At 51.3% G+C, this 13,424-nt stretch overlaps 2 protein-coding genes across 2 annotated transcripts; one reads left to right on the forward strand and one right to left on the reverse strand.

Moving 5' to 3' along the window:
• Positions 1-463: 463 nt before the first annotated feature.
• Positions 464-7,347, reverse strand: Pdw03_6138 (Bifunctional pyrimidine biosynthesis protein (PyrABCN), putative; the record flags this gene model as incomplete). The annotated part of the gene is made up of 3 exons (XM_014680321.1): positions 464-520; positions 575-6,567; positions 6,654-7,347. 3 exons carry the CDS (start codon positions 7,345-7,347, stop codon positions 464-466), a joined length of 6,744 nt encoding a protein of 2,247 aa, XP_014535807.1.
• A 1,202-nt stretch (positions 7,348-8,549) lies between these two features.
• Positions 8,550-11,952, forward strand: Pdw03_6139 (Calcium channel YVC1; the record flags this gene model as incomplete). The annotated part of the gene is made up of 3 exons (XM_014680320.1): positions 8,550-8,799; positions 8,859-9,859; positions 9,919-11,952. 3 exons carry the CDS (start codon positions 8,550-8,552, stop codon positions 11,950-11,952), a joined length of 3,285 nt encoding a protein of 1,094 aa, XP_014535806.1.
• Positions 11,953-13,424: the final 1,472 nt, after the last annotated feature.

Here is a 13,424-nt window from a genome sequence, read left to right on the forward strand (position 1 = left end):
CAGAGTTGGGTATATAAGATGTTAACCGCAAGTCCCCAGGCTCCCAAGCCCCAGAAGATGCCAAGACCAAGAAAAAGAAAAAGAAACCCCCCTTCCTCCCCCCCCCCCCCGAAAGGGAAATGACCCCAAAATGACCCAAATGACCCCAAATGACCCCAAATGACCCCAAATGACCCCAAAAGTGGAAAACACGCAACACACATAGCACACATAACACATGACACACGTATAACACATAACACATAACATACACACATAGAAAGATAGACATACACTGAACGAGGCCGTCAAATGAAACGGAGATTCATCTAATCTATACAGCGATTTTATTCACGCTGCTTACGGAGTATCGAAGAACATAACTTTTCAAACAAAAAAGGAAAGACAAACGTCTCACATGAATCCATAGCGCTATTGGATTCCACCTTTCCCAAATATTTATAATGGCAAAAGAGGTTTGTTCTCATGGCGCCAAGACAAGAGCAAGGAGAGCCATGCGGCAGTAGAGGCCGTAGCGCATCTTTCATGTAGTTAGCATGTTATTCAAAGAAATTAGGGGATTTTCAAGACATACCTGGCGGAAGTAAGCAGCCCGCTGGTCGAAGTCGACTTCCTCAGAGATCTCGGCGTTGCGAGGGAGAGGGTGCATGACGACCATATGGCTCTTAGCGTACTTCAGCAGAGCGTTGTCAATGACAAAGGTGTTCTTGAGGCGCTCATACTCGGAGAGATCGGCGAAGCGTTCCTTCTGAACACGGGTGGAGTATAGAATATCGGAGCTGGCGACAATCTCAGGAGTCAACTCCTCGGACTCGAGGACCAACTGGCCGGAAGCAATGATCTGCTGGCGGATGTCCTCGGGAAGGGCGAGAGCCTTGGGGGCAACGAGCTGAATGCGGACATCGTAGAATTGGAGCAGCTTGATGAGGGAGTGCACAGGGCGGCCGTACTTGAGGTCGCCAGTGAAGGTGATGGTCAAGCCGGTGACAGTGCCCAGCTCCTCACGGATGGTGAACAAGTCCAAGAAGGCCTGGGTGGGGTGTTCAAGGGCACCGTTGCCACCGTTGATGACGGGGACCTGGGAGTATTTGGCGGAAATCTCAGTGCTGTTCGCGTCGGGGTGGCGCAGAACAACGGCGTCACCATAGCAGCCGAGAGTGCGGATGGTGTCCTGGAGGGTCTCGCCCTTCCGGCTAGAAGAGTGCTCAGTGGAGATGGCAATGGTACGTCCACCGAGGCGTTGCATGGCGGCATCGAATGAGGCTGAGGTGCGGGTGGAGGGCTCGTAGAAGAGGGTGGTGAGGACACGGCCCTTCAGGAGGTCAAGAACGCCGTGGCGCTGAACACCAAGACGCATCTCCTGCGCAACGGTGAACAGCAGGTGCAGGTCGGCGCGAGAGAACTGGTTCACAGACAGGATGTGCTTTCCACGGAACGGTGAACGGGAGAGCATGTCGGCCAGTGAGGGGGAGATCTGCGACGAGGCGACATAAAGGGGGGGACCGAGTTCGCCAACAGCCGGCAGAGCGCTATCCAAGGCCCGGAAGCGGCGGGCAGGAGTACCAGAGATAGAAACATGTCTATCAAGGGAACTCTCCGGGCGAGCCATAGGGGTCACGGGCTTCTGCAAAGGCGAGGTGGGGACGATGCGGTGAGTGGACATGTCGGCACCCTTGACAGCATCCTTGGTGATCTCGCCATCGAGGCAAGTGGTCTTGCCCTGGAAGACAACACGCTGGACGGAGCCACGCATCGTCTTGCCGTTGAACGGAGACCAGGCCTGAGGGTTCTGGAAGACGTAGGGGCGGTCAACCTCAACCTCGAGCGAGCTGTCGAGCTGGTCGTGCAGCTCAAAGATCTTCTTGGGGTTGTCATAGAGACGAGCGGTAATCTCCTCAACAGTCAAGCGGCTCTCTGCGACAGCAGTAAACAGGAGAGGAATGGCCTCAGCGATGCCGGACTCGGGGGTAGCCTCCTTCCCAGCAAGCTGGAAGGGAAGGCTGCCAATGGCGAAGACATCGATGGTGCTCATGTGGTCCCATAGAGCCGTCTGGTCCTCTGCGGTGGGCAGGGAGCTGCAGGCCGGGAAATCCTCGCGAGAGAGGAAGAGGGAGTAGATGGAAACATCACATGTCACTTTCAGACCCTTCTCCTTGCTCAGAGCAATGAGGCTGATATCCTCCTTAGAGGTAACACTCATGACGTGGATGTTACGGCTGTGAAGGCTGGCCAACAACAGAATCGAAGCAAGATCAGTGCTCTTGGCATCAGTGATGAGAGGCTTGCTCGAGGGCCAAGAGCTGAAGTGGTTGGTGACAGTGGCCACCTTGTTGATGTTGCCCGACAAGTGGTTGAAGGGGACAAACAGAGAGCCAACCTCCCCAGTCATCTGGATGATCTGGTCCGAGTTAGTGGCGGTGGCAGCAACAGAGATGTTGAAGTCGCAGAGCGCCTTGCCCTGAGCATTCTGCTGGACAATCTTCAGGTCGCGGGACTCAGTGACCGAGCTATCAACACCGACCGGCATCACGCGGATCATGCTGAAACCGCCTGCAATCGAAGCCTTGGAAACGCGTTCAAAGTCGCTGGAGCCAGCGCAAACCAGATTCGGGACAAATGCAGCAATGTTGACCAGACCGGGGAGGACCACGGTACGGTGGCTAGTCTGGTAATCGGCGGGAATGATGTTCAGAGGGAAGTGACGAGCAATAGCCTCGATCAAGATCTTCGCATTCTTGACATTGGTGACCAGAGGAGTCTGGTAGTCAACAGCCATCCGACGAGTACGGTAACCCTTTGACATGTAGTTGGCCGGGCGACGGAAGCGATTGCTGGAGGGCAAGTTGATATACAAATCGATGAGGTTGTTGGACAAGTGCTGAGTGAGAGAGTACTCAGACTTCATGTCCTCCTCCTCGTGATCCGGAAGATGCTCGAGGTACTTGACAGGCACACCGTTCTCCTTGAGGAAATCAGCCGTACCAGCGGTGGCGAACAGGTTGTAATCGAGATCGTGGAGCTTCTTGATCGAGGGCAGCATCTCAAGCTTCTCCTTATAGGTACCAATGGAGAAGAGGATGTTGCGGCGAGGAAGACGGAATCCAGTGGACAAGAGGGCCTTCAGGTAAGCCTCATACTTGTCACGACCGAACGAGGCGACCTCACCAGTAGAGGCCATCTCAACGCCCAGGACGGGGTCGGCACCGGACAGACGCGAGAACGAGAACTGGGGAACCTTGACACCGACGTAATCCTTGGGAACTGACACAGGAGGGTACTCCTCGAATGGAATTCCAATCATGGCCTTGGTGGCCATCTCGATCAGGTCAACACCCATGACCTTGGATACGAATGGGAACGAACGCGAGGCACGAACGTTGCACTCGATAACCTTGATGTCATTATCCTTGGCAATGAACTGAATATTGTAGGGACCAGTGACGTTCAGAGCATTACCGATCTTGCGGGTAGCCTCCTCAATGCGACGGACGGTCTCCGGGCTCAGATCCTGGGGAGGCAAGATCAGAGTAGCGTCACCAGAGTGAACACCAGCGTTTTCAACGTGCTCAGAGATGAAGTGGCCAACCATTATACCGTTACGGGCAACAGCGTCCATCTCAATCTCCTTGGCATTTTCGATGTACTTGGTGATAACAACCGGGTGCTCACGAGAGACATCGACAGCCTGGTTCAAGTAACTGGCCAGATCATGCTCAGAATAGACAGTGTTCATAGCAGCACCAGAGAGCACGTACGAGGGACGGACCAACACGGGGTAGCCGACCTTGTCACAGAAACCGCGAGCCTCGTCAATGCTAGTCAGCTCCTTCCAAGCGGGCTGATCAACCCCGATGCGGTCCAACATGCGGGAGAATTTGTAACGGTTCTCGGCACCATCAATCATCTCGGGGGAGGTGCCCAGGATGTTGACGTTGAGACGATGGAGAGGCAGAGCGATGTTGTTAGGGGTCTGACCGCCCATAGACATGATCACACCGCTGGAAGTCTCCAGCTGGTAGATGTCCAGAACAGTCTCGAGGTTGATGTTCTCGAAGTAAAGGCGATCAGCCTCGTCGTAATCGGTGCTGACAGTTTCCGGGTTGTAGTTGACCATAATAGTCTTGTGGCCCTGCTCGCGGAGCGTGCGAATAGTACGCACGGAACACCAATCAAATTCGACCGAGGAACCGATGCGGTAAACGCCAGAACCCAGAACCATAATACCATGATCGTCGAAAGTCAGATCATGCTGGGAAGCATTATAGGTAAGGTAGAGGTAGTTGGTCACAGCTGGGAACTCGGCGGCGACGGTATCAATCTGCTTCACAATAGGCGTGATACCAGCCTCAACACGCATGCGGCGAATGGCAAGTTCGTTAGAGTCCAAGAAGTTGGCGAGCTGGCGATCGGAGAACCCGAGCTGCTTGGCCTGGCGGATCATGGGCACAGGCACGGAAGTAGCATTGAAGGTCGACATGGATTTGCCGAAGTCGCTAAGGCCCTTGAGGCGGCTGAGGAACCACTTGTCAATGTTGGTGAGCTTCCAGATGTCATCAACAGTGTAACCGGCGGCCATGGCATTGGCAATGGCAAACAGACGCTGGTCAGAGGGGGTTTGGAGCTCGCCCTTGATGGACATGAGGGCATCAGACTCATTGAAACCAAGGTTGTGGAAATCAACTGAGCGAATGGCCTTCTGGATAGCCTCTTCGAAGGTCCGGCCAATGCTCATAACTTCACCAACACTCTTCATGGAGGAACCAAGCTGAGTAGACACGCGGGTGAACTTCTTCAGATCCCAACGAGGGATCTTGACCACGCAGTAGTCAAGCGAGGGCTCGAAACAGGCGCAAGTGGACTTGGTGACCGAGTTCTTAATCTCGTTCAGGGGAATGCCAAGACCCAACTTGGCAGCAATGAAGGCAAGAGGGTAACCGGTGGCCTTCGAGGCCAGTGCGGAGGATCGTGACAGACGAGCGTTGACCTCGATGATGCAGTACTCCTTCGAGAAGGGGTTGAGGGCATACTGAATGTTACATTCACCGACAACGCCGAGGTGGCGAATGACGTTGACTGCGGTAGTTCGGAGCATGTTGTAGTCCTCGTCTGAGAGGGTCTGGGAAGGAGCCACGACAATGGAGTCACCGGTGTGAATGCCCAGAGGATCGAAATTCTCCATGTTGCAAACAGTGATACAATTGTCCTGGGCATCACGAACAACCTCGTACTCAATCTCCTTCCAGCCCTTCATACTGCGCTCAATCAGAACCTGGGGGCTGACGGCGAGAGCCTTGGTGCAGAGATCCTTGAGCTGATCCATATTCTCTGCAAAACCACTACCTAGACCACCAAGAGCATAGGCGGCACGAACAATGACGGGGAAACCGATATCCTCGACGACGCGCAGGGACTCCTCGATGGTGGAAGCAGAAGCAGACTTGGCGCACTTCTCATTAATGGAATCCATACTGCGAGCGAACAACTCACGATCCTCGGTGGTAATGATGGTATCAATAGGGGTACCGAGCACCTTGACGCCGAGCTCTTCGAACTCATCCTTGAGCTGGATGCCGACCGAAAGGGCAGTTTGGCCACCGAAAGTGACGTAGATGGCATCAGGACGCTCGTGCTTGATGACCTTGCGGACGAACTCGGCGTTGACGGGCAGGAAGTAAACCTTGTCAGCCAGACCCTTGGAGGTCTGAATGGTGGCAATGTTGGGGTTGATCAAAATTGTGTAGATACCCTCTTCCTTCAAAGCCTTGATGGCTTGACTACCAGAGTAATCGAACTCTCCAGCCTGGCCAATGCTGAGACCACCGGAACCAAGAACCAGAACCTTCTTGACTGAGACTCTGGGGGCAGCCAGGATGTTCTCTGCCTTCGTGCCGCCGGGGAAAGAGACAGGCAGGTTGAGAGCCTCGGGAGATGCAATGGTAGACTGAATGGTGTTGATGAACACATCAAACAGGTACTCGGTGTCCCGCGGGCCGGGTGTGCTCTCGGGGTGGAATTGAACACTGAAAAAGGGACGGCTAGTGTGACGAATACCCTCGTTACTGCCGTCATTGGCGTTGACAAACAGCTCTTCCCATCCGTTCTGAAGGCTGCTAGCATCTACAGCATAACCGTGGTTCTGAGAAGTAATGTGGCACTTGCCAGAGAGCATGCTTGTGCAGGGGATGTTGTGACCGCGGTTACCGAACTTCATCTTGGTAGTCTGAGCGCCGACGGCGCGAGCAATCAGCTGATGACCCAGACAGATACCGAAGACGGGAGTACGGGCATCCTCGAACATCTTGGCCAGGTTCTTAGTGGTAACGGTCAGAGTCGCGGGATCACCTGGACCGTTCGACACAAACAAACCGTCGAAATCCTTTCCAGCAAGGGTGGGGAAATCATAGTCCCATGGCACAACTAGAACCTCTACCCCGCGAGCAAGCAAACAGCGCAGCTGGTTGTACTTCATACCGACATCCAAGCAGAGGACGCAGACTCCACGGCCTGAGGGGTGTTTGAGGGCGACATCGGCGGGAGGTGTGAATAGGCGAGGTTCGCGAATCGAGACTGTGTGGGGGAAAATAGATTCTGTCAGAAACCAAATCCTGTTTTGCTTTTTTTTTTCACGGCCATCAGTTTGGTAGATCACTCACCCTCAGCAACGAGGTTCTTTGTGTTGGGGTCCACCCATTCGGTCTCCTCAAAGTGTGACTTCCAGTCGACACCGGCAGTCACAGCAACATCAGGGGTGGAGCCAGACTTTTGCAGCAGCATGCGACCCAGCATGCTGCCAGTCTCACGAAGGCGCTTAGTCAAAGCACGAGTGTCAACACCGTGCATAGCCGGAATGCCCTCTGACTTGAGCCAATCGCCCAGAGAGGACTTGGCTAAGAAGTGTGAGAAATCCTCACCGGCGTAGGATGCCACTACCAGCGCCGCAATGTGAATCTGACTGGACTCGAAGTGTTTGGGCAAGTCCTTTAGGAGCTCACACATCTCATCATGCGAAGGCACACCGTAGTTACCCACGAGTGGGAAGGTGACAACCAGAATTTGACCGCGGTATGAGGGATCTGTTATGGACTCGGGATAACCGACCATACCAGTCTGGAAGACCAATTCGCCCGAGATGCTCTTTTCAGCACCAAAATTATAACCTTGGTAGACAGTGCCATCTGCGAGTTCGAGGGCAGCCAACCGGTCTGAGCCACCCCGGACTGGGATGGAGGCCGGTCTGATCACTCCACTGACAGAATCCATGTTGGGTAGGGTCTCTGGGTAACCAACCACACTACCCAGGTGTGGGCTGGTAGGCAGAGCTGGATCCTCAAGGGAATTGGGAGACATCGGAATTGGTGTGAGGGAACAAGTCCTCTCGAGGGACGATCTAGTGCGAGGTAGGTCACTCTAGTTCATCTGCAAAAATTGGATTAGGCTTGGAATGGGGGAGGAAGGACCGCAGAAGGGAGTATAGATATAAAAAAAAATAAATAAAAGGACAGAAAAGAAAATGATGAAACTGCTTGCTGCAACCAGCTGTGGAGGAGGAAGAGAGGGAAAAAATCGAGTTCGGCAGAAAATATTTTCATGCAAAAAGCTTTTTTAGGGCCCACTTTCTTCTGTTTTCGGTCAATCAGTTTCACCGCAGAGATTTTCCGAAGTTGCTATGATACCTTGTGGATTTTGATGGATTATGATGGACTATTATGGACTCTTGTGGACTCTTGTGGACTCTTGTGGACTCCATGTTTCATTGATTTTTACTTTGGCACAAGGTCAGTCAGTTTGGTAGACTATGGAAATCTTTTTTCTCTTACATGCAGGCATTACTGCATATGATGCAATGCACGGGCAGTGGGCCGATCACGGTATCATATCTCGATATGGTCCCCTCATATATATTGTATATCTCTCTCACCCTGTTGAATACAGAGTAGAACAATAATGGTTGAATTCGAGATCTGCTTTTTTAGAACTCGTTTTTGCTTCGATCATCTCATCTCAAAAGATTAAATGGATGGTACAATGCGAATCATCCCTTCTCTGTTGCACATGTGGCAAATCTTTCTGACCTATCGAGTTCTGTTATGTAGGCATTCTATACGGAGTACGGAGGACATCCTCGGCATGGAAACAGGATTCATGACCCCGAAAAAAAGAAAGAAAAAACAACGTATCGATATTTGAAGAGATTGTGATTCAAGGACCTAAAATGGGACCCAGGTATCACCCAGGTATCTAGGGATCTGAAACGTATAGAACATAAACATAATATAAGCTTGCGATGCTTACAAAGGTCAACCGGGGTAATCAGTACCATGACGTTGGGGGTCGTGGGAGCTTAGATTTTCCCCCTGACACTGTCGTTGGAGAAAAATAAATCCCGCGTTGGCCTACTCCGTAGACTTTGAGCAAATCTTGAACTTCTTTTGACCTGCTCTGTGCCCTTTTTCTATGATTTTCTCGCGCGTTTGACTCCGTGCTCTGACATCCCACAACCGAACAAACCACTTCAGTTATGCCGATTTAGATCCTAAAATTTCCTCGCCATGTTCGCCTCGCTGCTTCGCTCAAAGCGCCAGCGCGGGCAGATCGAGCAATCCCCATTCTTGACCCCCTCTCCATGGTTTCGCACCGCGCACAACAACTCGCGACGCGTCTTCCGAGCCGATGAAAGCACCGACGATGCGCCAGAGCTTCAGGAACTCGATGAGGATATAGACCAGGACTGGGATGAAGAGGAAGAGGGAACATTCGAGTCTACTCCTCTACTGCCTATGTTCTCTGCGTCGCATTTGGGTACGAAGAGATCCTTGGTGGTCGATTATTCATGGTGGACAATTGACCGATGTGATTAGATACGCTGCCTGTTTACAACATCACCCACGCGATCCGTCCCTTGATCGCTTCCCGCTGCGAGACCACCCTAACATGGGACCAGTTACGCTCGCCGCAGGTCTCCCAGTTCTTAATCAAGCCGATCCTGCAAAAGATCATGTCGGCTCACTTTTCGCGCGCGACCCTCTATGCCTTAATGGCCAATTGTCTGCAATTCGAAAAAGAAATACACCTAAGTCCAGGGAACAGCGGGGCAAATCAAACACGGGCAATGGTCAGTGAACTGCTAGCGATAAAACTGTTGCGGGAATACTCGACTCGAGAGTTGATCGATGCGCTGTCCTACGAGTTCCATCCACTCCAGGGCCAGGATCAATTATCAGCACCAGTCCCTGGACCCCAGCGGAAACGGGTAGTTGCTGCCCGTATCTCATGCCTAGAAGTCGCGATTCGCTCGCAGGCCAAGCGGTTCTTGGCCCATCCTGTCGTGGTGCAACAATTGGAGGCTATCTGGGCGGGGACTATTGTCTTTCATTCTGCTGCCGACAATCTCCATCGTTCTGTGAACATGAACCAAGGTGGAAACCTAGATTATGGGGCAGCAATAGATCCCAATGGGGACCTTGCAACTGACTCCAGCAATAAGACATTTCGGCGATCGGCGACAATCTATAACCCCCAAGATGCATCTTTGTTCAAATTATCGCGGCTCCGAGTGCCGCGCTATCGACAGTTTCTTTCCACCCTATCATTTGCAGTACTCTTGGGACTGTTCCTGGCAGTCCTGGAACAGCGAAGCCGCAGGATCACCTCCCTTGAGATTGTATTCTGGTTTTGGAGTGCCGGATTCATGCTTGATGAAGTTGTTGGGTTCAATGAACAAGGCTTTAGTCTTTATCTGATGAGCTTTTGGAATCTGTTTGACGTCGGGATCCTGCTATTGCTCTTCGCATACTATTGCTTGAGGATATACGGCACATTCCTGACCTACCCTAGAAGTCAATACATCGCCGATCAAGCCGTAAGTTTGAAATCTTTACAAAAGTTCTCTTATTCACGGGACATGCTAATTCGCTTCAGTTTGATGTTCTTACGGCTACAGCTCCCTTGCTATTTCCGAGGTTGTTCTCCATTTTGGATCATTATCGCTACTTCTCCCAACTCCTCATTGCTTTCCGCATAATGGCATCCGATTTAATTGCCGTTTTCGTACTCATCGTCATTTCATGCTCTGGCTTTTTTGTCTCTTTCTTATACTTTGGAGATAACAAGTCCCCCAAAGTAGTGGCCTATGGTTTGTTCCAGATGCTGATGGGATTTACGCCAACCGCATGGGCAATGTGGGATGAATATAACTTTTTAGGAAGAACGATCTTGACGGTTTTCCTATTCATCTGTCACTTTGTCGTCGTTACTATCTTGATCACGGTCTTGACCAATTCCTTTATGAGAATCGTCCAGAACGCAAATCAAGAACATCAGTTCTTGTTCGCTGTCAACACCATCTCGATGGTTAAGTCTGATGCCTTGTTCTCCTATGTGGCGCCGACAAACGTCATTGCCTGGCTGGTAACACCCTTCCGAAACCTGATGCCATTATGTGAATTCATTAGGCTCAACCGGACCATTATCAAGATGACCCATTTGCCCATTTTGTTCACAATCTGCCTGTATGAGAAGACAATCCTCAGCTCTCGAGTCGCTCAGCTCATGGATCTAATTGAACCTACCTCGCAAAATGAGACTCCCGCTCATGCTCCGGGATGGCAGCCCAGTCGATTCCGTGGGTTCAGCACCAGTGCATCGGTTTTTAGGCGAGAGCCCTCTGTGGCAACATACCAGAAGGATCAAGCGTTGGAGGAAGTTTTTCGACGCCCATACAGTGACGATCGAGTTCGAGGACCCCCGAGTACCGTATATGAACGCCAGACCAATAACGTCATCAAAGACTGGATGCAAGAGATTGGCTCTGGACCAGCCAACGGCCCCGATGATGGGGATTCGCTGGTTGTGGACCAACATGGGATGCACAGGCAACGACTCAAATTTCCATTCCGGGCTAGATTGGCCAACCAACCACGAAACTTCACCGAAACGACCCGATCAGTTGCTTCGAATCCCGAGGACCGACCCAGCTGCGTGGCAAGCCCAGTCATCCGGCCTCGGCGTACAAGACTCTCTGTTTCACCCACTCCAAAACGACACCTCTCCCACCATACAGACATGGAGGGTGATGATGAATTTACCAGCAACGATGGTGACTCAAATGATGACAAGCCCTCGGCCCAAGGGTCCACGGGTGAGACAGCTGACTCGATTGGAGGAGCAGAGAAGCCCTCGCCCAAGTTCTACAGCTCTCGTCCATCCACCGCAAGAATCATCTCGCGTCGCAATAGCCCTACACGTCGTGTCAGGCATGTGCGGAATGCTTCTGGGGTCACCATGCTGTACAATCCCGTTGGATCTCCAAATGAAGAGACGGAAGGCCGGATCACACCTACACGGCCAGATGCCGATTCCTCCGATGGGGCGTCCGCTCCTATCGCCTCGAACCCAATCGACCAGGGTACTATGAAACGTCATGTCATCGATGCAGCTCGTCTTCGAAATCCTGCGATTGGACTACATCACATGTCCGTTCCCGAAATGGACAGTGTATACCTATCTGATCAGCCCACGGGGACACGACCTCGGTCTTCCCTTCTCTTCAATCTGGGATCTGATCTCGGCGACAACAAGGCCGTGGCGGGTGGCTTCGCCGGTGCCCTTCCGTCTAGTTTCCAGACTCAGCTAGGCTTTGCCCCACCCGTTATACGTCGTGAAGCCCCAACCCAAACCCAAGACATGCTTAGCAAATTGGTTCTAGCTCGCATGAATAACATCGAAGAAGGATTCCGTGAAGTGATCAAAGAATTCAAAGATCTTCGCCGCAGTGGGTCCAGTCGCAGTCCCAGCCGACCCGATGAGACCCGGGGGGCTACCCGCGAGAGAAAGAAGCGTGACAAGAACGACACAAAGAAGAAAAGTATCAACTCGCCCGGAAGTCGGCCTGGTAGTGGTGGAAGCCCACTCAAAGGAAATGGACCCGCTGATGATACCTTGCCATCTACTTAATTGTTTAGTGCCTTCTGCCTTTTGGCTGTAATACCGTGTACAAACTCCTGTAATTTGTTTGGGAGGTTTTTTTTCCCTGCGTTCCGGAATAACTGCTTTTAACCTGGCGTGTCGGCTTTTTTTTTCTTCTTTTTCTTGCGATACCAGATACCATCTCATTCGGAGGAGGGGGGGGGGGGGGGGGGGGGTAAAATAATGACTTTTAAGGCTCAATGAATATCCATCAGTCTACACATGAGAGTACCTGGGCACATGCCATTTTCATATTCCAGACTTTCGTCTAATTCAAAATTCTATCTTCTAGTATGGTTCATGCTCTTAGACGCAATGCCCTCTTAAACACTTCCTCTGGGTACTTGATGTCCCTTTCGAGGCGGCCGGGCAGTGTGTCCAAATGTTTTGCCTTGCTCTGTTTGACCATATTTGCCACCCTGGAAGATCGCTATTTCTTCTTTCGTATTGAGCATGCCTCGTTGGGGAGCTAGAAGACGGAACATGAGCAATGTGCCACTGATGACCCCGCAAACGCTTAGTAGAGCGATATTGCGAGATCTAGTTTTCTTCTGTGTTAACACAGGACAACTACTCATTCGGGCAGATACTGACTTCATCGGTTTCCGACCTTGATAAACAGCATCTGTCATGGTAGCCATGGTGTGGTCGATGGGGTGATTCTTAATATCACAAGTTCGAAATATTCCGTTGCTCAGAAGTCTAAACTATTTCGCACTAGATCTCTATATATTAACCACCCTCTCCCCCCCCCGAATGACATTGACATTACCACATGGTGATTGATCGAATCCGCCACTTCTCACGGATCTTCCCGGGGTCACCTAAAGCAGCTCTTCTTACCATCTTCGATTTTCGACTTTCATTAGAGTCTGGGGTCTTGGTGTCCTTGGGTTAAAAAAAATGTCCTTGGAATTTGAACATACTCAGGTTCAGAGCGGAAGTTTTTAACTTGTAGCTTTTTACTAACACTTGGGGATTCCATGTTATTATGATGCTACATCTCAGAGCTAGCAAACTCCGGGGAGAGTGGCAATGGTTGTTGGAATCGCAACCAACAAAGCCAACCTTGCGTGACACAGCCATTGTCCTCACATTGGAATAATGACAGGCTAAAAACCGAAGATATTAAGGGGGACGAGCATATGACAAATACGATCGTCTTCATGGCCGAACTGGGAAATTATCTCGAAAGATTTCAAGTTGATTCTCGTCTGCATCGAGTTATGACAGAGCGAGCAACAGTAGAACTATCATAACCGGTTTATCCTATTTTTTCCTGATTTTCTACATCGTGCGACTAATACCAGTCAATATCTCCATAAGACGAATTTGAGTAAACAATTAAAATGAAGGTCTGAAAGATTCCCCCCCCAAAATGAAAGGTATGCATCTCCAGGGCTCTTTGATTTGGCAGCTGAGCTCCAGTTCCCCATGTCCCCCCATTGTCTGTACTTCCC

This window comes from Penicillium digitatum, chromosome 2 (genome assembly GCF_016767815.1).
Source record: "Penicillium digitatum chromosome 2, complete sequence".
Lineage (NCBI taxonomy): Eukaryota > Fungi > Ascomycota > Eurotiomycetes > Eurotiales > Aspergillaceae > Penicillium > Penicillium digitatum.